The sequence below is a fragment of the Cetorhinus maximus genome, chromosome 6 (assembly GCF_964194155.1).
Source record: "Cetorhinus maximus chromosome 6, sCetMax3.hap1.1, whole genome shotgun sequence".
NCBI lineage: Eukaryota > Metazoa > Chordata > Chondrichthyes > Lamniformes > Cetorhinidae > Cetorhinus > Cetorhinus maximus.
The window spans coordinates 127,650,807-127,677,028 of NC_135884.1; the positions used below are offsets into that span (position 1 = coordinate 127,650,807).

At 42.6% G+C, this 26,222-nt stretch overlaps 1 protein-coding gene across 1 annotated transcript in view; it reads right to left on the bottom strand.

The window, feature by feature from the left end:
- Positions 1-25,286, bottom strand: part of mvda (mevalonate (diphospho) decarboxylase a) — a 40,300-nt gene extending 15,014 nt beyond the window's left edge. The window contains exons 1-7 of the mRNA XM_078544471.1: positions 25,142-25,286; positions 23,053-23,123; positions 14,919-15,033; positions 8,729-8,875; positions 7,803-8,002; positions 3,474-3,548; positions 2,068-2,283 (exon numbers count right to left, since the gene is read on the bottom strand). Coding sequence (XP_078400597.1) covers positions 2,068-2,283; positions 3,474-3,548; positions 7,803-8,002; positions 8,729-8,875; positions 14,919-15,033; positions 23,053-23,123; positions 25,142-25,211 — 894 coding nt within the window. The 5' untranslated portion in view covers positions 25,212-25,286. The remainder of the gene's footprint in view (positions 1-2,067; positions 2,284-3,473; positions 3,549-7,802; positions 8,003-8,728; positions 8,876-14,918; positions 15,034-23,052; positions 23,124-25,141) is intronic.
- Between the last annotated feature and the right edge of the window lie 936 nt (positions 25,287-26,222).

Here is a 26,222-nt window from a genome sequence, read left to right on the forward strand (position 1 = left end):
GGGGGGGAAGGGGGGGTGGGGGGAGGGATTCCCTCAGCAGGGAGTGCGCTCTTTCACACATGCGCACGAAAGAGCGCACTGATCTCCCTGAGGCTAAGTGCTGCCTCAGGGAGATCGGCTCCAAATGTAAAAATGGCAAGCAAATGATAACAACATTTCCCTGACATGTCCCCTCATGTGACACTGTCACGAGTTGGGACATGTCCATCACTTTTACTGAAACCTTTATTAAATATTTAAAAACCCTCATGAGATCTCATCCTGCCCGTGGATGAGGTTTCATGCTTTTTCTTAAGCCCGCCAGGGCTCCCTGCCTGCCCACCAAACTAAGGTGGACGGGCAGGTCCAGTAATGAGATTAATTACTTTTTAAATGGACTTAATAGGCTGTTGACAGATCGGCGGGTGCACAGCTGACTCGGCTGTACCCCCGCCGACCGAAAATGGAAATGACACAGGGTGACGTTGGGAGTTCTACCCGACGTCATCCCGCATCATTTTACGTGTCGGCAAGCGCCCCCCCTCCCCCCACTCGCCGACTGGAAGATCCGCCCCTCAGTGTTTTGTTTTATAATGCTCCTGTGAAGGGCCTTGGGACTTTAATTACATTCAAAGATACTATAAAAGTTGTTGTTGTTTGAGGATGGGGTTGGAATGGGGAAGAGGAAGCACTGCAAAAAAAAAAGGTTTATCACGTGTGCAATGTGTTTGGCAATTTTATACATATGAATCAACTCTCCCCTCTTGTTAATAAATGTTATACGGATGCTCAAAATGAATGGAAATGACAGTGTATAAAAAAATGTGCAGAACATTTGTACAAATCAAGACAATTTGGCACCAATCATTATTACTTGTTATCTCTGTTCAGGTTCAGGTTATCACTTTTGTTATTTTGTATTAGGGAATAGTCACAGAGACAGGAAGTTGAATTCTGTAAGTAACACAAGCTGTTTTTCTTTGCCCAAATGACTGTTCGATCTTTTACAAAAAGGTATTTTACATTAGTTTTCAAAATCAAACATATTGCCTAGTGGGGTTATTTGCAGAGTTGAGCACATGCTCAAAATAATCACTATTTTAGGAGGCAGAGTCAAGACAATGTCCCTGGGCTCAGCTGGGGAGAGGGATATGAAGAAAGCCTCTGCAGAATGGATTCATGTCCATTAGGGTCTCACAGTTCCCTTGGAGTCAGACAGGACTTTTATCCCATTTAGGTTTCAATTCAGGCCCAAAGCTGATAGGATATTACAACACCTTGGAATAATCTGGAATGTCCTAGCAGCAAGCTGATCAGAACTTGTACTGAGTCAGAAAAAGGTAGTTTTATCAATTCTCCAATGAAAGTTCACGGGGAGAATTTTCTCCCCGTCAGGCGGGCCAGTTGGGAGCGGGCGGGCGTGGAGCTGATCGCCGCCCGCGATTGGCTGCGTGCCACCAATTAAGGCCTGCCCAGGGTGACGCGCGTCTGGAAGCACTCAACGCTACCTGTGTGAGTGGGGGGAGGAGGGAGAGTCGGGCCTGTGCTCTTTCGCCTCAGGGAGATTAACTTAAGTTTTAAATTTGCAAAAAATAAAAAAATAAAAATTATTCAGACATGTCCCTTCAGTATCACATGAGCTGGGACATGTTCATGAATTTTCATAAAAATTTTTATTTCATTAATGAAACCTTCATGAAACCTCATCCCGCCCGTGAATGAGGTTTCATGAAAAATGTGAAGGCTGCCTGGACCTTAAGGTTGGACGGGCAGCTTTCTCAATAGGGTTAATTAGTTTAATAATGGCCTTAACAGGCCTTTGACAGTTTGGCGGGCACGCAGCCAACTCTGGTGCGTGCCTGCTGAACAGAAGATCAAAATGACACACAATGACTTCGGGACACACGCCCGATGTCACCGCGCATCATTTTACACGTCAGCATGCAGGGCCCACCCCCGCACGCCGAACAGGAGATTCTAGCCCATGTATCACCTCTAGTTTGGGAAATGAGCGGAGTTTAGAATAGCTACGTATACACCTTTTAACTTGGACACAGCTATTGGTATGGATAACAGTAAACATCTTACCCGTGTCTCTCCAAAGTGGGAGTTGTATCTATGTACCAGGTTAATGATGCACTTGGAAATATCATTGAGATAGAAGATTGGAGGGAAGGTGTCGAGACATGTTGCATGAAACTGATTACTGTCCTTCATTGTTAACTGTCCAAAGATTTCAAAATCTTGTCGTTTGATCGCTTCAATCATTTCTTTCATTCGTTTTGGAACTATTTCAGCACGATACTGAAAAATAGAAAATGCACATTCCCTTTCAGTTTTGGACTGGTTTCCTCTAGTTACCCTCTCAGCCACTCATTTTTCTTCAATCACCTTCTTCCAATTGGGAAACAAGAAAATTCCAGACCTGTTCCCCCACCACCAATCATTACTGAAAGGTCACAGATTAATTATCAGTTGCTAAATAATTTTTTAAGGAATAGGTTTACTTTTATCCTTCAGAGGTACAGCAGAATAAATCAATTAATTTCACCACAAGGAACCAATGGCTGAATCCAGACCAGAATAAAGGCTTGAAAATGATCTCTCTCTGATAGGTGTAAAGTCCTAAGTGATGCAGACCCAGGGGCTACTAGATTTCTTGAATTCAATTTCACAACTTTGCCATGGTGATGTCTGAACTCACTTGTCTGTGCAGTAGCATAATTGTGAAATTACCATAATTAACATTACCATAACCATTAGTCATTTTGGGTTCCTATTCAATTTGTCATCGCTTTAACTTGTGTTGCATTTGGGGCCCTTTTTAATTGGCCCCTTTTTCTGCTGGGCCATTTACACTGAGTCTCTTTTCAAATTATTTTTTATACAGAAGGGTTTGAGGCTTTGGGAATGTGTGAAGCAGAGACCATGTCCCATTTAAAGACTGGGGGTAAAATTTTTCGCTCGGCGGGCGGCCAGGCGCGCACCTGACTCGACCGAGTGTAAAATGACACACGATATTTCGGTCAGAGGGCATGTGCCGGAGTCGGCAACGTGCCCGCCAACAATTAAAAGGCCTATTAAGGCCATTAAAAAGTTAATTTTTCGCTGCCAGTCCAACCTTACAGTTGGCGGGCAGGCGAAAACGCCAAGCGGCCTTTGTACATTTTTGGAAACCTCATCCACGGGCAGGATGAGGTTTCCAAAAGCAAATAAAAATAAAACAAAAACTTTAATTTTTCATTAATAACATGTCCCTGCTCATGTGACAGAGTCACATGAGGGGACATGTTTCGTTACATTTTTAATTTTTGATCATATATGTTCATCCCCCTGAGGCAGCTCTGTGCCTCAGGGAGATTATGCAGCACTCACTTGTGCGCATGTGCGCAGGTCGCACTTGCCCTCCTCCTGCCCCATTTTTTTGTTGCAATTTATAGGTAATTCTAGGTTTACAAAAGATTACTAATACTTCAAATGAAAGAATTTCACACCTTCAGCAATGGACTGGTCTTGACACTGGTTTGCATCCCAGCTGTACTACCAACAGGCTTCTGCTCCGCACTGACCTGGAAAAGAAGCAAAAAGCAGCTGAGCTTCTAGACATGTTCACTACCACAGGAGACTGGAACACTGAAAAGCAGGCCATTTAGAACAAGTTAGAATCTGAAGATTGTAGACTAACATAGGTTGGCCAGAGCGTGACATCAGATGATTACTTTTTTAAAAACTAAGTTTAGTATAATCATGGTCTCCACTAAAAGACTGTAATGAAGACAATGAAAGTAAGTGCATGGAAAGTAAGAGCTACACAAACAGTTTTCTAATGTATAGGTTTAGGGTGACCTTTACATGACAACTTGCTTTGGCACACAAAAAACATTCAAGGGTTACAACAACATTTTTATTTCAGCAATGAAAGAACTAATGTGCTGATGATACTGTTAGCCACAAAGCTGAAATACATACCCACTGATAGTAGTAGCTACTTAGGGCCAAAATTAGGACTGTTGGGAGACAGGAAAAATGAGGCAAATTGTAAAGTGCAAAAACTCTGATAGGCTTTAGCACCTAAGATATATCTTTGTTGGGTTGATGTTTGAAATTTTTGGCTTTTCATATTTCTTTAATTTTGCAAATAAAACTACCATACAAAAAAAACACTTCAGATTGAACCAAAATTAATTGTTATGTGAAGCAGCAGGTATAGGATGTTTGAAAACTAGACTGAAGAAGTTATTGACTGAATCATTTGTAAATTGCTTTATATTGTTGAGGTTGCTCTGGAATATCCAGTAACAGTAAATGATTGTAATGTGGCATATTGGTTAATTCTCTAAAGTTTATAAAGAGCACTGCACTATGGGTGTACCTAAACCACATGGACTGTAGCAGTTCAAGAAGGCAGCTCACCACCTCCTTCTTAAGGGCAATCAGGGATGGACAATAAATGTTGGCCTAGCCAGCAATGCCCACATCACACGAATGCATAAAAAACATTTGGGATGATGAGTACGAAGCAATATTTTTCATGATTCAAGGAAATATCAACTAGTTACTCTTGGGAGTCTTAGCATAATACAACGTTCTCTGTTAATAATGTGCCATGTTTAAGGGTCCTTTACTAACAAAGGAATATAAAGATGTAGCTTTCTCCTCCCCTTCACCCTTCTCAGGATATGATCAGTCTTCCTATATCTTTTCTATCGTGTGCTGAAGGTTTACAACAAATTAACATTAAAAAAGAGCTAATGCTTTCCAATACCAAACACTCTGAGACAAGCATTCTACATATTACAACAACAAAATGCTGAAGGAATTCCATATTCTTTCTACTTATTACAAAATTACTAGTGCAACTTGTTCATTCACCCACTTGCACACGTAAATTACTGCATGCTATGAAAATGGTGGCTAGTGGGGTCAGTAATGCAATTGTTTCTCTCAGTAATTACTGCTCACTAATAGGCAACCACATTAAAATCCACCCATCCATGATAAAGGCTCCTAGATACATATTTGATTTTCTAATTTCTCTCATTATTATTTCTTTTTTCTTAATCATTCCCTACTTCTGTCATTTAGTCATCTCTTTTCCACCTAAATCACAGACCATTATTTATTATCTCCCAGCCTTCTCTTCCCAGCTCTGTTCCTCCTTATAAGTTGTTCATCTCTCAGGTCTGGCAAAAGTTTATTGATCTGCAATGTTAACGCTACCTTCCTTTGTCCACACAAGGGGCAGAATTTTGCCCTTGGCCTGTGGGATCGGCAGGGGTGGGCAGGGCTTTCAGGAAGCCACCTGCGATCAGCAGCGCTCCATGATTTTACACGGGTGGCGGGCCAATTAAGGCCTGCCCAACATGATACATGGCCTGGGAATGAGCCCAAAAGGGCGGGCCGGGTCGGGGTCATGATGTCCGTCGGATCCAATGGCGACCTGGCGGCTGATTCCAATGTGGCCTCGCCAGCCCCTGGAAGGCTGCCACTGAAAGACACGGAATTCTTGTGAATGGAGACTGTAGCAAGTGGACACAGCAGGCGGGAGAACAGGCCGGCAGGGCAGTCGGCCCCGTGTTTCTCAGACGAGTGCCTCGCAGCCCTCCTGGAGGAGGTGGCAGTGCAGAGAGAAACCCTGCTCCCCAGAGACGGGAGGAGGAGGCTCCCCCTCCCACCTCACCAAAAAGACCTGGGAGGGGGTGGCATCCTGAGTCAGCAGCCACAATGTGGTGAGGCGCACATGGGTGCAGCGCTGGAAGCAGTTCAATGATCTGCTGTGATCAGGAAGGGTGAGTACCGTGTTGGCATGGGTCACTTTGCAGAACAGTTAAAAGCTGCCCATCCCCCCGTGGACCTCAGAGTTGTTAAGAGTGTGAGTGGAAAATGTCAATGAGGCAGGAGCTGGCCAAGGGGGTGAGCCCTGGCTGCTTGGACTGAGTGCCTTGTGGCCCCTGGGTCATGAATCGGCTGAGCCCTGCGAGGTGGTCCTCAGGTGGGATTGGCCAGGCTGCAGTGGCGCTGCAGGTAGAGGGGGAACTAATCAATGCTCCTCTATCCTTTCAGGAGAAATCATCCCATAACAATGCTGGGAGCTCGCGGACTGTCGGGGGACCCACCACATCTCCTCATCCTCACGCGATACGAGCAGGAGGCCTTGGAGCTGGAGAGACGCCGTGCACCTCAGTCAAGCAGCCGCGCTGAGGTTGGGGTGCCAAAGGAAGGTAAGAGTGCAGTGCACTGAGGTGAGAATGTCGGTTATTGCAACCATTCCAGTGTAGTATCGATATTGTTGTGAGCCTGGAATCCCCATTGATAATGGAAAGACGAGGGCACCATGATGTATATCTCTGTCCCATCAGGGTGCCAGGCATGCGCAGTGACAGTGTCATGACTTAAACTAATGATGGCCACATGTGTGCAGTCCATTGCACCCTGGATGTGGGGGAACCCAGCAATCACTGCGAAGCCTCTGGCTCGCTCTGCCTGGCTGGCTCGATCTGCCTAGCTGGCCTCATCCGTACAGCAATGAATGAAAGTCAATGCACGCCTGAACAGAGCGCCTATCACCAGTTTGACACAACTATGGACTGACTGGGAGACTCCACAAAGATCCCCCACTGACCCCAGGAAAGAGCTGGAGGCATAGAAGTTGAGGGCCACCGTGATCTTCAGCGCCACTGGCATGGGGCGTCCACCCACACAGTCGGAGCTGATCTCAGGGCCGATCCTCTGACAGATGGAGGTCACTGTCTCCCTTGAGACATGGAGCCTCCGTCGGCACTGGACCTCAGGCGTATTGAGGTAGCTGCACCGCCACCTGTAAACCCTGGCTGCAGGATTGTGGTGTCTTCTGCAGCCCCTTCAGCCTTGGACTACCTGATGGCCCTGCGCCCCTTGTGCCTGCGCCTCTCCTCCCACAGGTCCCTCCCCTGGAAGCTGAATAGGGACACCTGGCATCCTCCCCCTTCTGGCCTTCTCCTCCTCAGAGGAGGAGGTGCCACCAGCAGAGACCACAATCCCCATTCCCAGGGTAAGGGAAGGCTGTCTGATACTTGGAAGGGCCCACGCTGTGTGAATCCTCCAGGGGCCTGGAAAACAACAGGTGAGTCCTGAACTGAAGCCTCTAAATTCTCTGAATGCAGCTCTGAAGCGAGATGAAGCTGTCCTGTTCACAGAAGCAACCTGCAGCAAGTGATATCCTGAACTCCTCATTAATCGCTTTGACAAGGCCACAGACCCCTCTTATCCCGCCCATGGATGAGATTTTGCAAATTGTGGCCTGCCCACCTGCCTGTTTTGCCCATGTGACGGCCTAAAAATCGCACGGGCTTTGTAAAGTTGGAGACAATTGGCGTCTCAAGGGCCTTAACTGGCCTCTTGATTAATGGCGGGAGCGCCTCCGTCTCCACTGCGCATCCGCTAGCGAAATATCGCGAGAGTGTGCGTTAACGTAGGCACGTCCAGCTGACGTCATGCGCTTTATTTAACGCTCGAGCGGGTCAGGCGTGTGCCCGTTCTCCGAGCTAAAAGTTCTGCCCATGATGTCTGATCTGCTGAGTGTTCCTAGCATTTCCTGCTTTTATTTCAGTGTCTCCTATGTTCATTTCAAATAGGGTGGATGAAACGTTTTATACTTTTTGTAGAACATCCAACTATCCACAGCCTACTCGACACTGTTAAAACAATCTCCAGCTAATCCTGCGTTTAAAGTGAAAAAGAATGTAGGTAAACATAATTGTTAAAAAGGCAGTCTCCCGTACAAGCAGGCCCAAGAGAGGTACTGACTCTATAGAATGACTTTGTTCAGGTTGTCACAGACTCACCACTAATATAAGAACTCGGAGCTCTGGCCAGTGAGTTTCTGGCTCAATCTGCTGTGCGATGCTATCGCTCCCATCTTCTTTCACTCCCATTATCCATTGCACAAACCCTCCGTACATGCTTCTGCATGCACTACCTGAACCCTGACGAGCAATCTCAGATAGCTCTCCTTCCAAACCATGCAGCTTGGCAAGTGTGTAGACTGCAATGGAGGAACATCAGTTAGTGAAATTGTAAAACATAGAAAGAAGGACTTGCATTTCATGATGACTTGAGATCCCAAAGTGCTTTATAGCTAATGAAGTGCCTATGAAGTGTAATCATCATTGTAATGTTGGAATTGCAACAGCCAACTTGCGCATGGTAAGTTCCCACAAAGAGCAAAAGGATAATGCCACATATTTTATTTAAATAATGTTGATTGAGGGATAAATATTAGTCAAGACATCGGGGATAATTCCTCTGCTCATCTTCAAAATGTTATCTTGGGCTCTTTTACATCCACCTGAGACGGCAGAGAGGGCCTCGGTTTAACATTTCATCTGAAAGACAGCACCCCTGACAGTGCAGCACTCCCTCAGTATTACACTGGTGTCTCAAGATTAATTTTTGTGCTCAAGTCCTGGAGTGCTATACTTTAGTGCAGTACTGGGGGAGTGCTGCACTATCGGAAGTGCTATAGCGCCAATTTTGGAAAAGTATGTGTCAAAGGATTAAAAAGAAAACAAAATTGAATCGTTCCCCCTATTAATTGTTTGAACTCAAAAAACTGCCAACTGCCTGTGAGGCCGCAAAGGTGTAACTGAGGTACCAGGTCTAATTTCTGGACAGCCTGGATCCTCTCTGTCGGGGCCCAGACTAATTCCCACCCCATTTTATCTTGAATGCATGTTATAAAGGTCTATGGTTTGTTTCCCAACTTGCTTACCCAGACAAGCATAACCTGCTGCAGAGGATGCCAGACCCGCTGCTGTGGGAAAGTTATTTACAGAGCAGATATGAATTTTATGGTGGAGGGTTAACGTGTTAGAATTTCCATCACCACTGCTTCTTCTTTTTCTTGCTATTCGACGGACTAGGAGAGAAAGAAAATTCCAAACTCATGAAAATTTGCAGATCCAAGTATTTCTGTAATTACAGATCACGCTTTAATCATTTTAGAAGCATGTATAAAAAAAGTCCATATTATTTTACAAATACTGTAAACACTGCCAGAAACAGTTACAATGCAAACACAAAACGCACGCCCAACCTGGCAGAGCATAAAATGACGCGCGATGATGTTGGGCGAGCGTCCCGACGTCATCACGCACTCACGCGATATTTCGGTCAGCGGGCACACACCGGAGTCGGCAGCGCACCCGCCGACAATTAAAAGGCCTATTAAGGCCATTAAAGTCATAATTGAAAGAAATGTTATGGCTGGCAGGCAGCCAAAAAGGTCAAGCGGCCTTTGCATTTTTTAGGAAACCTCATCCACGGGCGGGATGAGGTTTCCAATAGCAATTAAAAATAAAATAAAAATTTTAACATTTCATTTATAACATGTCTCTGCTCCTGTGACAGCGGGGACATGTTTTATAACATTAATTGGCCCACCAGCGTAAAATCGCGGTCCAGCCCAGATTGCGGGCAGTGGTCGGCTGCCCAACCCTATTGAGCCAGCCCGACGAGGGAAAAATACTCCCCTACGTATTCAATATTACCACTGAATGTCTTCTGTTTAAATACACGCTTTAGATTGAAATTGTGTACTTTACTTTTCCCTCATATTTCTAAGGAAAAATGTGAACGTTAGTGTCCTATTTTTAAATGGATTCTTGATTGATGTGTGGTTATAACTCAAAGATTGGCAATTGACCCTAGGGAAATTCTAAACTGATACAAGAGCTTAAAGGGTTAATCTATGCAAAGTACAAATAAGACATCCATTTTGCCACATTTTTTTGAGTTACAGGTTGTGGTAAAATTGTAAATATTGCATTAAACTCAATATAGTGTTTAGTTCAAAATTTCATGCAAATTTGAGATTTTTGTAAGAAGTGTGATTTTAGGTAGTTTAAAAAAAGAGAAAGCATCAGAACCATAAGGAAGCCTCTATTAATTGAGCAAAAACTGTAAATAGGACTAGCAAAACATCTACCTCGATGTTACAATATATATTTTTTTATTAATTCACGGGATGTGGGCTATGCTGGCTGGGCCAGCATTTATTGCCCATCCCTAATTGCCCTTGAGAAGGTGGTGGTGAGCTGCCTTCTTGAACTGCTGCAGTCCATGTGGTGTAGGTACACCCACAGTGCTGTTAGGGAGGGAGTTCCAGGATTTTGACCCAGCAACAGTGAAGGAATGGCGATATATTTCCAAGTCAGGATGGTGAGTGGGTTGGAGGGGAATATCCAGGTGGTGGTGTTCCCACCTACCTGCTGCCCAGGTCCTTCTGGATGGTATTGGTCGTGGGTTTGGAAGATGCTGTCTAAGGGGCCTTGGTGGATTCCTGCACTGCATCTTGTAGATGGTACACCCTGCTGCTACTGTCTGTCGGTGGTGGAGGGAGTGAATGTTTGTGGATGTGGTGCCAATCAAGCGGGCTGCTTTGGCCTGGATGGTGTCAAGCTTCTTTAGTGTTGTGGGAGCTGGACCCATCCAGGCAAGTAGGGAGTATTCCATCACACTCCTGACTTGTGCCTTGCAGATGGTGGACAGGCTTTGGGGAGTCGGGAGGTGGGTTACTTGTCGCACAATTCCTAGCCTCTGAGCTGCTCTTGTAGCCACAGTATTTATATGGCTAGTCCAGTTCAATTTCTGGTCAATGGTAACCCCCCAGGATGTTGATAGTGGGGAGTTCAGTGATGATAATGCCATTGAACATCAAGGGGCGATGGTTAGATTCTCTCTTGTTGGAGATGATCATCGCCTGGCACTTGTGTGGCGCAAATGTTACTTGCCACTTGTCAGCCCAAGCCTGGATATTACCCAGGTCTTGCTGCAGGTGGACATGGACTGCTTCAGTACCTGAGGAGTCGCAAATAGTGCTGAACATTGTGCAATCATTAGCGAACATCCCCACTTCTGACCTTATGATGGAAGGAAGGTCATTGATGAAATAGCTGAAGATGGTTGGGCCGAGGACACTTCCCTGAGTGCAGTGATGTCCTGGAGTTGAGATGACCGACCTCCAACAACCACAACCATCTTCCTTTGTGCTAGCTATGACTCCAACCAGTGGAGAGTTTCCCCCCTGATTTCCATTGATGGACATTGAAGCCCTTCATCCAGAGTACATTCTGTGCCTTGCCACCCTCAGTGCTTCCTCCTAGTGGTGTTCAACATGGAGGAGTACTGATTCATCAGCTGAGGGAGGACGCCATGTGGTAATCAGCAGGAGGCTTCCTTGCCCATGTTTGACCTGATGCCTTGAGACTTCACGGAGTTCAGCGTCGATGTTGAGGACTCCCAGGGCAACTCCCTCCCGACTGTGCTGCCACCAGCCGTTGGGACAGGACATACCCAGGGATGGTGATCATGGTGTCTGGGGCATTATCTGTAAGAAATGATTCCAAGAGGATGACTATGTCAGGCTGTTGTTTAACTAGTCTGTGAGTCAACTCTCCCAATTTTGGCACTAGGTCCCAGATGTTAGTAAGGAGGACTTTGCAGGGTTGAGAGGGCTGAGTTTGCTGTTGTTGTTTCCAGTGCCTAGGTCGATACCGGGTGGTCCGTCTGGGCTCATTCCTTTTTTGAGACTTTGTAGCAGTTTGATACAACTGAGCGGCTTGCTAGGCCATTTCAGAGGGCATTTAAGAGTCAGCCACATTGCAATGGATCTGTAGTCACATGTGGGCCAGACCAGGTAAGGATGGCAGATTTCCTTCCCTAAAGGACATTGGTGAACCAGATGGGTTTTTACAACAATCAACAATGGTTTCATGGTCATCATTAGACTTTTAATTCCAGATTTTTGTTGAATTCAAATGCCACCATCTGCCGTGGCAGGATTCGAACCCAGGTCCCCAGAACATTACCCTGGGAAATGAGGCAAGCAAAAGGTGAAAAGAAACAGATCACCAAGTTTTATGTTAGCACCCATTAAATAACTGTAAAAAAATTTTTTAAAACATGCATTGCTGCAGCATCTTTCACAATAAGTATTATTGAAGTATAGCCACTATTATAATGTAGGAATCAAGGCCAAATGCCAATATTGTATTTATATATAATTGTAATATGCAGCAATGTGTCTGCAGTTTTCTTTGGTGTGTACAAAGTACCTTGTAGAAACATATCCCAAGATGCTTCATAGAGGTTAAAGGAAAATGGACATTAAGGTCAAAGGAGACATTAGGAAAGATGTGACCAAAGGCTTGATTCAAGAGATCTGCTTTAAGGAGGATTTTAAAGGAGGGGAAGCTATAGATGTGGAGGGAATTAGGGTTGGAATTCCAGATCATGTGGCTGGGGAGCTGAAGGCATCGCTGCCAACAGTGTGATGAAGAGAGTGAGGATGCAGCGCTAAACCACAAGGATTCAACGAAATTGTGCATTCATCATGGGCATGAACATCACACTTATTGTTTGGCATACAAAGGCTTTAAAAAGGCAATAATTAAACTGCTTTGATGTACACTGGTCCTTTATGATAAATAAAAGATACTCCAAGAAGAACACAATATCTATTCAAAATGTAAAGAAACCTGGATAACTGATGAGCGGACGTCAAGTTCTTCCTCATTTGTACACAAGATTCTACACTCCACTTGTCCATGTATTAATCAGTTTAAACCCCAAGTGATAGAGGTAATTAAATTTACAAATGCAGGCAGCAGATTGGGAAATCATTTTTTGTACAACTGCTTGTGCTGATCAGAATCTTCAGTTCAACAAACCTAGTTCTAATGTAAATATCAGAACATTTAAGGATAACTTGGAATTGCAACATCATTCTAAGCCACAAAATATTCATAACCTCCTTCCTCAAAAATCCCTTATTTTAGACAGCTACTAACACATAGCTGATTCATACATACATACAAATAAACATACAAATTAGGAGCAGGAGTAGGCCATTCGGCCCCTTGAGCCTGCTCTGCCATTCAATAACATCATGACTGATCAGGGTGTAACCTCCCACCTTGCACCCCCTTGTTAATCAAGAATCTATCTAGCTCTGCCTTACAAATATTCAAAGACTCTGCTTCCACTGCCTTTTGAGGAAGAGAGTTCCAAAGACTCACAGCCCTCTGAAAGAAAAAAATTCTCTGTCTTAAATGAGCGACCCCTTATTTTTAAACAGTGACCCCCACTGGATACAAGCCTAACCTGTCCAGCCTTTCCTCATAGGACAACCCGCCCATTCCTGGTATTCATCCAGTAAACCTTCTGCGAACTGCTTCTTACACATTTACATCTTTATTTAAATAAGGAGACCAGTATTGTACACAATACTCCAGATGTGGCCTTACCAATGCCCTGTACAACTGAAGCATAAACTCCCTACTTTTGTAATCAATTCCCCTCACAATAAATGATAACATTCTATTGGCTTTCCTAATTAATTGCTGTACCTGCATACCAACCTTCTGTGATTCATGCACTAGGACATGCAGATCTCTCTGAATTTCAGAGCTCTGCAATCTCTCACCATTTAGATAATAAGCTTCTTTTTTTTTCTTCCTGTCCAAAATCAACGATTTCACATTTGCCCACATTATACTCCATTTCCCAGATCTTTGCCCACTCACTTAACCTATCTTTGTCACTTTGTAGCCTCCTGACGTCCTCTTCACAATTTTCTTTCCTATCTATCTTTGTATCATTAGCAAATTTAACAACCACTCCTTCGGTCCCTTCATCTAAGTCATTTATATAAATTGTAAAAAGTTGAGGCCCCAGCACTGATCCCTCTGGCACACCACTCATCAAATCCTGCCAACCAGAAAAAAGACCCACTTATGCCAACTCTCCGCTTTCTGTTAGCTAGCCAATCTTCTATCCATGCTAATATGTTACCCCCTACACCATGAGCTTTTAATTTTTGCAATAATCTTTGATGTGGCACTTTATCAAATGCCTTCTGGAAATCTAAGTACAGTACATCCCCTTTATCGACAGCACGTGACTCCTTCAAAGAACTCCAATAAATTGGTTAAACATGATTTCCTTTTTACAAAACCATGTTGACTCTGCCTGATTGCCTTGAATTTTTCTAAGTGCCCTGCTATAACATCTTTAATAATAGCTTTTAACATTTTCCCTATAACAGATGTTAGGCTGACTGGCCTATAATTTCCTGCTTTCTGTCTCCCTCCCTTTTTGAATAAAGGAGTTATATTTGCTATTTTCAATCTAATGGAACCTTCCCCAAATCTAGGGAATTTTGGAAAATTAAAACCTGTATATCAACTATCTCACTAGCCACTTCTTTCAAGACCTTAGGGTGAAGTCCATCCGGACCTGTGGATTTGTCAGCCCACAGCCCCAACAATTTGCTCAATACCATTTCCCTGGTGTTTGTAATTTTCCCGAGTTCCTCCCTCCCTTCCATTTCCTGATTTACAGCTATATCTAGGATGCTACTTGTGTCCTCTATCGTGAAGACCAAAGCAAAATAACTGTTTAATTCATCTGCCATCTCCCTACTTTCCATTATGAATTCCCCAAACGCACTCCCTATGGGACTAATGCTCACTTTGTTAAACCAGTTCTTTCTTATTTAAAGATCTATAGAAACTCTTACCATCCGTCTTATTTTAATGGCTAGCTTTCTCTCACACTCTTAATTTTTTCCCTCCTTATTAATCTTTTTGTCATTCTTTGCTGTTCTTTATATTCTTCCCGATCTTCTGACCTGCCACCCATCTTTGCATAATTATATGCTTTTTCTTTAAGTTTGATACTGTCTTTAACTTTTTAAGTTAACCACAGATGGTGGGCCCTTCTCTTGAAATTTTTCTTTCTCTTTCTCATTGGAATGTACTAAAGCAGAAAGTGTGGACTGATACTTGATTGACATAGAAGAATCAACACCTTCTCACATAAGTCAGCAATCAATAGAACGTTTTCTATTGCTATAGTGCCATTTTCAGAAAGCTTATTTTGATTGCATAATGGATACACACTTTCTCGTAAGCAAGACTGCAGCCTTGGGTGGTTGATATTTTCCTCTTTTCCATTTAGCCATATTCTGTCCTCCTTAAAATCTCGGCTTGCAGCAACTGTGGTTGTACTTTTTAACTGAAATCACAAAAAATAGAAAGTACTGGTGGAGTGAAATTGGTGAAACCCGTCACTAGGGTGCCAGCTGGATTACAGAACCAGTCACACAAGACATCTTTTTTAATACTGTTCGCTATAGGAATAATGAGCTCCATAAGAGTTAATACAGGAATTCATCTAAATTATTACCATATTCATAACTAGACATTAGTTCAACCTATTGATCAAAACACTCCCTCAAATGTCCTACTGTTACCAATCCTCAATTAAAAGAAAAGAACTTGAATTTATATAGCACCTTTCATCACCTTAGGACATACCAATGTGCTTTGCAGCCAATTAAGTACTTTTCGATTGTCACCGCTGTAATGTAAGAAATGCAGCAGCCAATTTTGTGTACAGCAATTTATGTTCATATAAGAGCATCTTATAAGTTTATGTAGTTTCATTGGTTAACATTGGGAAAAATTTTAAATCACAAATTTTGGATCAACTTTTCTTTATATTATTGCTTTCCTGTTACTGTAGCATGTTTTACAAGGGATGTACATTAAAATATAGTATTCTGCTACTAATGCCAAGGTTTAAACATATTTCAGTCAAATAGGATGAGCATTAAATTTCCAATGGTATTTTTAATACGAACACATCCAACCAGCCTGTGTAGGAGAAGTCATATTTAATAATTAGTTTGTAGGTTAGTTATGTGTAATGATCAAGTAATCAAAGTATTTTAATCAATTAATCTAATATGATATTGTCCTTAATTGTGATCACTATAGGATGTTAATATGGCAATCGCCTTGTTAAAACCAATTGCTAGTTAAACAGGTGATGGGCATTGATTATCCCATCTAAATAGAAGAAAAAGATACAGCTGGAACACTTTTTGTGGAAGCTACTTGGAAGTCAGTAGTACCGAGGAGTTGTCTTGAAAATAAACCAGCTTGAATCCAAAGACCAACCTGGATTAATTCTTCCACCACAACCTACTATTGCGAGTAACATGGTAGCACAGGATGAACTTTAGGCTTTGCTGATTGGTTTCTGTATATGAAGATTTCTGTCTCAATCCTCTGAGGGAAAAGAAATGCATTGTTGCTGACAATCTAAGTTACAAAATGGCAGAAGGATGGTGCAAAATTGCAAGCTTTGACTATCCACCAATTTTTTCTGACTCTGAAACTTATCAGCAAAGGAAGGTTGAAGTTGAAATGTGGAGCTGGGTTACTTCCATACCCCGGAAGAAGCAAGGTTTGGCTTTGGCGTTATCATTACCAGCCAAAAGTAAGATAAGGAGTAAGGTATTTTCAGAGTGTAAAGTGGATGATTTGGATCATGAAGAGGGATTGAACCTTCTGTTACAATTTTTGGATAAGTTTTTTACAAAAAGGATGAGTTATTGGAAGTGTATGAAGCTTGGATGGTCTTTGATAGGTTTAGGAAATCAGATGATCAGTCCATGGAAGAATATATCATGGATTTTGATAAATGGTATAGGAGACTACAGAGATTTGGACTTGAAATTCTGGAATCAGTATTAGCATTTAAATTACTGGACTGTGCTCTCATTTCTCACGTTGATAGTCTTTTAGTGCTAACGGGTTCAATTACGGGGGAGAGATCCTCTCCTAGATCAAATGGCTGCTGCCCTGAAAAAATTTCTGGGGAAACTGCCACTTTCTTAACAAATGCGAACAACTATGTTTCAGGATTCAATGGTGGCTGAATTTTGAGGTTGACCAAATATTACACAAGGATTCCAATACAAAGTTGGGGTTAATGACGAGGTCTGAAAATTGTCGTAACCCTAGCCAATTTGAGTCAGGACAAAAAGCATTTCTGGGATGGTGACTGTAGGCGTTTAAACGCAAAAAGATGCACGGGGAGTGGTTAATCGGTGCGATTCCCAGTATCATTATGTGATGAACTGCCCACAGTTAAGGAATTGTGTTTTTGAATTAACCCCCGAGACGGATTCATCTGAAACTGAAAATGATGATGGTGATTGCCGTGATGGAATTGTATTGATCACTGAGTTTGAATCCGGTGATGAGTATCTTGATGGCAGATTCCTTCAACTTTGCAGTTCTGGACAGTGGTTGCACTTCTACAGTGTGTGGCATGGACTGTCTTGACTGCTATCTGGAGTCTCTTGATGAGGCAGACTGGGGGAAGCTCAAGGAGTATGAAAGCTCTCCCTGCTTCAGGTTCAGAGATGGCAATACATTAACATCCTCAATGGGTGGTCCTCCCTTATAAGATAGCAGGGATCAATCTGTTTATCAGTACTGATGTGGTTTCTAGTGAGATACTGCTATTGTTGAGTCGATCTGCAATGAAGGCAGCTCAGATGACACTAGGCATGAAGAATGATAGAGCAGTTGTGTTTGGAAAAAAATGTGGATCTACATTTAACTTGGTCAGGCCATTACTGTTTTCCACTAAGGAAGCCAGAGATTTCTCATCAAAGTTCATGAAGTTTTCTTAACTGCTGAGAATAAAAATTTGGTGGACAAAAAGATAACTTGGAAATTACATAGACAGTTTGTACATCCGGCGCCACAGAAACTGAAGGCTCTACTTCGAGATGTGGGAGTGTTCGATAAAGGATATGAAGACCTTATTGAACAAATCACTGCTCAGTGTAAAATTTGCCTTAAATATTGCAAGACACCACCACGGCACTGCATAAGACCATGAGGAATACAGTTTAGACAAGGAGATATGGTATATTATAAAAGGGAAGGCCAGAAAGAATGGAAAGGACCTGGCAAGGTAATAGGGAGTGATGGGAAAGTAGTAATTGTGCAACACGTCAATCAAACTGTTAGCATTCATTCTTCACGGTTAATTGGTACTGACTATACCTTTACAGGCGCTGAACAGGACATAGAATGCGAGGAGGCACCATGCACTTCACATACACATACACTGGGTCGTAATGAGGAGTAGACGATGGCACATACAGGGTTGACTGACTATGAACAAAATAATGCTGAGGTATACGACAATCCTGTAGTCCAAAAGGGCAACAAAGTAGGAACAAAGTTAACATACATGCCAGAAGGGACCAGCGTGTGGAGGGATGCCACTATCATAAGGAGAGCAGGAAAGACCACTGGTAAATACAAACATTGGCTAAATGTGCAGGATGAAGGACAGGAGACAAGACCTATTGATTGGCAAACCGAGGTAAAGATGTGGAAACCCAGAATACGCAGTATGAGTTCTGACAATGGACCAGAAAGTGAGATTCTAGTAGCTGCTAATAAATTGGAAAGTAAGCTGATAAAGGAAGCCAAACAAAGAGTTAGAAAGTTGGAAGGAATTTGGGGTATATTCTGAAACACCTGATTGGGGACAGCCAGCTTTATCTCAGATGGATCTGTACAGAAAAGGTACTCCCAGATGGCATATGCAAGGCCAAAGTGAGATTAATAGCCCGAGGCACCTAAGGCTTTGAAGAGAGACTAGGAGATCAGGATGTCAGAAAGAACTCGCCTACTGTGGGGAAAGTGAGTTTGAAGATTTTTTTCGCTATTTTGGCATCCTATTCCTGGGAGTGCAGATTGATTGATATAAAGGCTATGTTTTTACAGAGAAGTTTCTAGGGAAGTTTTTTGAAACCACCTAAAGAAGCTGGTGATGTAGAAAGAAAGCTGTGGAAATTGAACAAGTGTGTTTATGATAAAAACAAAAAGCTAAAAGCTACTGCGGATGCTGGAAATCCAAAACAAAAACAGAATTACCTGGAAAAACTCAGCAGGTCTGGCAGCATCGGTGGAGAAGAAATCAGTTAACGTTTCGAGTCTTCATGACCCTTCGGCAGAACTGAGTATAGTTAGGAGAAAGGTGAAATATAATGATGCATCAAGAGTGTGGTATTTTTCCGTGAGGTCTGTCCTGTTGAAAACAGGTTGCAGAGAGTTAAAGGCAGATCCCGCGATGTTCTACTGGTACCATAAAGAGAAACTAGCTGGAATCTTTATCATGCATGTCGATGATTTCCTGTGGGGAGGCTCTGTAGAATTTGAACAATGGGTAATCGAAGATAAAGAAGGAATTCCAGGTCGTAAGTTGGGCTTCAGGGGCCTTAGGTTTAGACATTAAGCAGAGCAAGTTAGGAATGACATTGAATCAACAATCTTATGTAGAAAATGTTAATCCTATCCCAATAACTCATGGTAGATCCTCACATAAAGAGGATCCTGCTACCAAGGAAGAAACAGAACAATTCAGAAGCTTGATTGGGCAGTTGAACTGGTTGTGCACTCAGACTAGGCCTGACGCTAGTTATGATGTGTTGGAGCTGAGTACCATGATGAAACATGCTACAGTTGAACACATTCTGAGAGCAAGCAAATTTTTAAAAAATTAAATTCTGTGTGCTCAAGTTTGCAGCCTTGGGTGATTCAGAAGGTGAGGTTGGTCATTTTTAGCAATGCTTCACATGCCAATCTTCCAGATGGGTACTCTAGCACAGCAGAGTTTATCATATTCTTGGTGGGAAAGAATGATAAGCATTGCCTACTGGCTTGGGAGGCCAAGAAAATAAAAGGGTAGTGAAAAGTACCTTAGCTGCTGAAATGCTGGCCTTGGTAGAAGCATTAGATATGGGGGCTAACTTCTCCAATATACTGACAGAAATATTATATAAGGGGCAATGTGGGAAACATTTGCCCATAGAATGTTATGTCAATAACTGGTCTCCTTGGGCCAACGTTCATTCCACGAAAAGTGTCACAGGAAAAAGGCTAAGAATAGACCTAGCCAGCATAAAAGAGATGTTAGAGAGAAGAGAGATCTCTAAGATAAAATGGGTTGACAAGTCACCAACAATTAGACTGTTTCATGAAAACAAGTGCCTGCTCTAAAAAATTATTAAATGTGTTGGAAGAGGGGTGTCTTATAATGATGCAATAAAGAAAAATTATTTTGTTTTATAATTGTTTATATATGTGGCAAAAGAAATTCAGGAATTATGGGTGTGGAAATTGGTGACATTATTTCCTTCTGTTTGTTTTTAAAAAATGTTCTTTAGTTTTTTAGTTTTAAATTTAAAAGTAAAAGAGGGGAATCTGTTAATATGGCAATCACCTTGTTAAAACCAATTGCTAGTTAAACAGGTGATGGGCATTGATTATCCCATCTAAATAGAATAAAAAGATACAGCTGGAACACTTTTTGTGGAAGCTACTTAGAAGTCAGTAGCACCAAGGAGTTGTCTTGAAAATAAACCAGCTTGAACCAAAAGCCCAGCCTGGATTAATTCTTTCACCACAACCTCTTATTGTGAGTGACATAGGACATTATCATGCCACATGGTCCGAGGCCAGTACAAAGCTACACATTTATGGTTTAGCTACAGAGCAAGTGCTGTGAAGTCAGTCAAGGTTGAGCAAATCTGAGCATGGAACTGTTACACTCCCCAGCAATTAACACTTATCAGTTGTACTCATTGGAAAACCCTATTGTTAAAGAAAACAGCTGTGAGGTTTCAAACCTTCAGCCTTATGTCTTAAGTAATTTAGCCTTTTAACTTGTAGTGTCTTAAAAGAGCAGTAGTCACTTTCTTTCAAAAAAAAAATGACAGGCCTATGTATTACTTTGGTTCTGTAATGTTCTGTGATCAGTTTTTGTAGCTGTGTAATTCTTTGACTTACTACTTATTCATGTATCATGCTCTATTTTACAAGTGTATCCTGCTACCTCAGCTTTAAAATACTAATTGTCTTTATGCACTGATTTTATACAAACTCTATATAGATTTTATGTATGAACTAACTTTGTAATTTCCGAATTATTTTAAGGCTGTTTTTTAAAAATTCTTTCGCGGGATGTGGGTGTCGCTGGCCAGGCCAGCGTTTTTACTGCCCTTCCCTAATTGTCCTTGAAGGTGGTGGTGAGCTGCCTTCTTGAACCGCTGCAGTCCATGTGGTGTAGGTACACCCATAGTGCTGTTAGGGAGGGAGTTCCAGGACTTGGACCTAGCCACAGTGAAGGAATGGTGATATATTTCCAAATCAGGATTGTGTGGCTTCAAGGGAACTTCAAGTGCTGGTGTTCCCATGCATCTGCCTATCCTTCTAGGTGGTAGAGGATGCGTGATTGAAAGGTGCTATTGTAGAAGCCTTGGTGAGTTGCTGCAGTGCATCTTGTAGACGGTACACACTGCTGCCACTGTGTCAGTGATGGAGGGAGTGGATGTTGAAGGGGCAATGGTTGGATTCTCTTGTGTGCCACTTTGTACTCTTATAATTAACTTAGTTCCAAGCACTTGCTGCCACTATAAAAACATACATCAGCAAGCAGTTTTCTTAACCAAAACATACTGATAGGCACCTGCCTTAATGAGGACTCTACAGGACAATACAATATTGATACCTATACATCGATTAGGCACTTCAGCCCAAATATTGATCAGAAACTATCTTGGACACCTCTTATCTTAGTAGATAGGCCATAAAATTTAACAAAATAATAATAGAAAAAGCTACAATGAGAGGGACTATCCTACAAGTAAATTACACTTTAGGAAACCAAATGGGAGATAACAGGAAGCGACATCAGTAGATGACCATCGCCCTGGAGAAACCAATCCGAGGCAGAACATGCACTGCCCAAACTAAGTGGGAGTTCAGGAACACTATTTGATCATGCACAGGGGCTGTGTCTAGAAAGGGTTAATGAACACCAGCTTTCAACAGCACAGTGTGCAATTCAAGGAAGACGAGCAGGAAGAAGATAGACTACTGTCAAGAAACAGCTCCGCAGTCAAGTGGAGGATCACAAGCTGGTGTTCCAGAGTGAACTGACTGTATTAAGTGTTTGCATTACTTTATTATGTTTCATGTTTCTGTACAAACTGTGATTTACTTAATAAATTTATAAAGCTTGCGACAGTGCACCCATACCCAATGTGTCTGTAGCTCGTCTGAACTGTGGGTCCAGAACTGAAAGTTACACAACTGAAACTTACACCTGAATGCTGCTCCCATTCAATAAAAGCACACTAAAGAAAAGTAATTCAACAATCTTTACCAAAAGTCAAAAATGTAATAGTGTAGGAAGCGAAATGTTAACCTGCTCTTCTGAGTTTGAGTTTCAACTTTTGCTAGAAAATATTCAGATTGAGGGTGGAATTCAGCATTGTCAGACCCATACCAACCTGACTTGAAACTGCCTGACGCTGACCCCGAGCTGCAGAACAAAATCTATAAAATGAATCAGTCTTTTTTTCATTCAAATGACAGAAACATTGTACTTACCACTTTCAGACATTATTGGTTTCTACTTGTATTGTTTTTTAAAATTCCAAGTATTAATGACAGGTTTTATTTCCTCTCAGAAATATGCAGATTTCAAAGAAAGAGCATTACCGTCACCAAACAATTCATCTATATACATTTTCAGGTTCCTTCATTAAAGGAACCAAACTGAATTTATTCAGAAATGGTCCAGTACCAGGAAGCTGCAGTACTACATTTTGTACCAATCCATTCAATGTATTTTTTTGGAATTGTGCTAAAATTTTCTCCTCCTCCTCCTCAAGGCACTGAGCCTTGCTGTAGAACTACCAATATTTCAATCAAGTGGCCATTCTCCATATGCAAGGCTAGAACGGGAGCAATGGCATGACTGTCATTGTCATGACTGAGTCCAGGCCTGTCCTCACACACACATACACACTTTCCAGCACGTGTCATTAGATAATTACCCAGCAGGAAAACCCTGTTTGACTTGTCCCTTGTCTTGTTCAGGACCTGAGGCCAATAGCTTTCAATTGCTGCCCTGGCTGTGGTCAGTTAATTCAGCACAGGCCAAGGATCAAACTGGTTTGTACGGCTTAGAAACAATTGATGGCATCTTTAGCCATTAGGCCATCTGTGGATTTCAGTGGATTTGTTTAGCTGGAAGGTAAAGCAGAATGCAAATATCAAACAAGAATGGGATTCAGGTTTGGACATGCAGATGCTCCGTCATTCATCAACCCTAGCCTTAATCTTTATAAGTCTTTATAGTCTCAAACCTTACCTGATCTTGGTGTAGTGTTACACTTAGTGAGGAGTTAATTGGCAAAATCAGCTCTTCATCTCGTTTTCCCCCTACACGCAAGAAGTAAAATAGCTTTAGATTCTTATTGGATCATTATTATTACTAGACATTGAATCTTTCCTGGCACCTACTATAAATTTGTTTTTCACCAATTTCTATTTATGCCTGATAGTCTGACTCTCTTGCCTTATATATTATCACCCTCTGCCTCTTGGAATTTTCTGAACCCATTGTGGCATTACCTATAGGCAGAACCCCAAATGCTCCATTATTATTGCACTATGGGGCTCACTTCACCGACCTTCTTCAAGTCCCAATCACCCCACCCATCACTGACCTCTTTGGGCTCTGCCAGAGGGGCAGTAAACATCCCTCCAGAATGTCCCATTTTTTCATGGCTAAGGCCCTTTCCATCTACAACTTTATTAATGATGATTGCATTGCATTCTGACTAGTCTTAAACCTGAAATGCTCAATAATCATAGTGGTGGTGCAGCCCGAATCACTGTCACACATAGGTCCCTTCCCCTACTTCTCTGGTAGCCCTCCTTCTTTAACAGCCTCACCACCTTCGACCTCCCACATATTTCCTTTAAAATCCTCATTCTCTACCACCACACCTCATGTTTTCACCGAGATATACTGCCATAAGACTCTACACTTAGCGACCCCTCCGTTTTGCTGATTGCAAGCTCCATCTTAGTTCCTCCTGCCCTGCCTCTGAATTAATTCACTTCTCTCCCTTTTTTTCCTAAACTTTCTTACTTATTTCACAGCCAGCCCCCTTGATCATGCTACCTCACTGGATCTGTCAATTTCCATGATCTTGATCACAGAGAAGGCCATTTCTAACCAATTTTCTGTTTCCCTTACCACACACTACTCTTATCCCCCTTTCAATCCCACTTCCTCCCATGTCTACTGGAAAAAAAACCTCTTCCTCATGACATGTACAACCGCACCTTCAAACTCCCATCCACCTAGTCTTTCACCCTCCAATCACCATAATACTCTGTTTTTTTTCCATCAGCTTCACCACCCTCACTTGTAACTTTGGTGCCTGTCATGCCAAAATGTTTACATTCCCCTAGTATGGCCTCACTATTCATTCCCTCATGTACAATGAGGTGCAGACTTAAACATGGTGGACAACTGGCTGGACCATGCATCACCCGTTCTGGTTGGTCCACAACAAGCACCATCTCTCTCCTCTTATGAGACCATCCATTAGTTCAGAATCATCCTGAACAGCAATAATAACCCCCCACTTCTTTTCTCCACTACTAAATGCCTCTTTAAAACCTCCCATGATCCCTTTATCCTTGCAACCTACCATTCCATCTCCAACCTCACTTTCCAGGGAAATATAGCAACCCAGTGCATACAATGAAAGGAAACAGTTAAACAATAAATATTTTTTAACTCTAAACCTCTAATCTAGATAATGTAATTATTTTGTTTTGAGCATAAAAGAAACTCTCTGCAATCACCATCAGAAAGCCATCTGCAATGCCGAAGTGACAATTTGATATTTGGCAAAGCCATGTTCTACTTCCAATTCCAAAGTATTTTCAATGTGATTATGTGCTTAGAATGTAGGTAATTTTAAATATTAGTAAGAAGCCAACTGCCCCATCAGTTTATACGGATATTAGGAAGTTAAACACAGTCCACCAGATTACCTGGGGGCTGATATTTCGAAATGAAGAAGTTCATTTTGCATCAGTTGAACTGAGATTACAGCTACCGTTAACCCCAAGAGATGGGGACTGGTCTCACACTGCAGAAAGCCCAAATTCAGCAGTTAGGTGACAGTGCACTGCACATTTTACACTCTGGGAGAGACAGAGGTAATGTGGTGCAAGCAGCCAATGAAGAATTATGGAACCTTACAGCATGGAAGGAGGCTAATCGGCCCATCGTGTCTGTACCAGCTTCTTGAAAGAGTTTGTCTAGTTCCACACTCCAGCTTTTACCAGTAGAAGTAGCTGCGCTGGCACAAAGGTGTATTAAGGAGAATAAGGACCCCGGGACTGAGCCTGTTGCTGAGTTCAGTATCCATACTCACAGTATTTTATCACAGCAATGTTGACAGGGGCCGTGCAAGTCACAAGGAACATTCTCTTGTCCTCAGCCATCGATGGGAGGCAGCCGCCGCTGTCAAATCAGCTCCACCACCACCTTCAATCACCCCACGCGCCTGCCTTCCGATCGCTCCGCGATGATTGGCTGGAGCTTCACAGCAAGTGCCTGATTCGCCAATCAGTGAAACCCTCGCTCCCTACCGTCACCCGTGGTTACTGCTGTAGACCAATCAGAACTGTGGCACCATCACACGTCACCGGTAAAGCTAGCCAATGAGATGATGGAACTATGCCCCGTCCCTTTTGAAGTGAGGGATCACGGGAGGAGGGGGGGGAAAACAAATTGATGTAGCACAATACAACAACAACAACAACGTTAGCTGCCAGCCAGCCAGCCGGTCGGCCATGTTTGTGCGGGGTAGGGGATGTCTGCCGATGAGTTGCCGCTGGAGTTCGCTGTCGGACAAGTTGTTTGTTGACTGAGTTAATAATCATTATAAATAGCTCTCTAATTAAACTGCCTGTGCGGCCTCTACAATGTGTGGGTTCAGGTATTGCAGCTGACTTTTTTTTGGAGACTGCTAATGTTTTCTATGGCAGGATGTGTGGGGGAGCCTAAACTGAACTCTTGTACGTGTTGGTCCAAAGTTACAAAGGTCAGTTTGGATTTAATCGGGTTTAATTTTAATCTTAAACAAAAAGGCTGCAGGTCCTGGGAATCTAAAATTTAAAAGCAAACGTAAAATTCTGGAAATCGGCAGCAGCATCAAGAAACGGTCAATAGAGCGAAATTCCGCCATGGGGATGGGGAAATAGGAGGAGCTGGGTTTGTTTTAGGGTCAGAAACACGCTTCCAATTGGAAGCTGATTATGGTTTAAGTTTTCTTTTTGCTTTAATTGGCTGCCTATCCGATTGGAGCCAGTGCGGGTGGGAATGGGAATGAATCAGACGAAGTGTGGAACCCATGTTAGGCATCACACTCGGGCCATCGCTGGTTGCTGACTCTTCTTGAGGGAGAGATCTGCAGTTTGTGCCAAAACCTTTCACAGCATCAGAAGGAAATG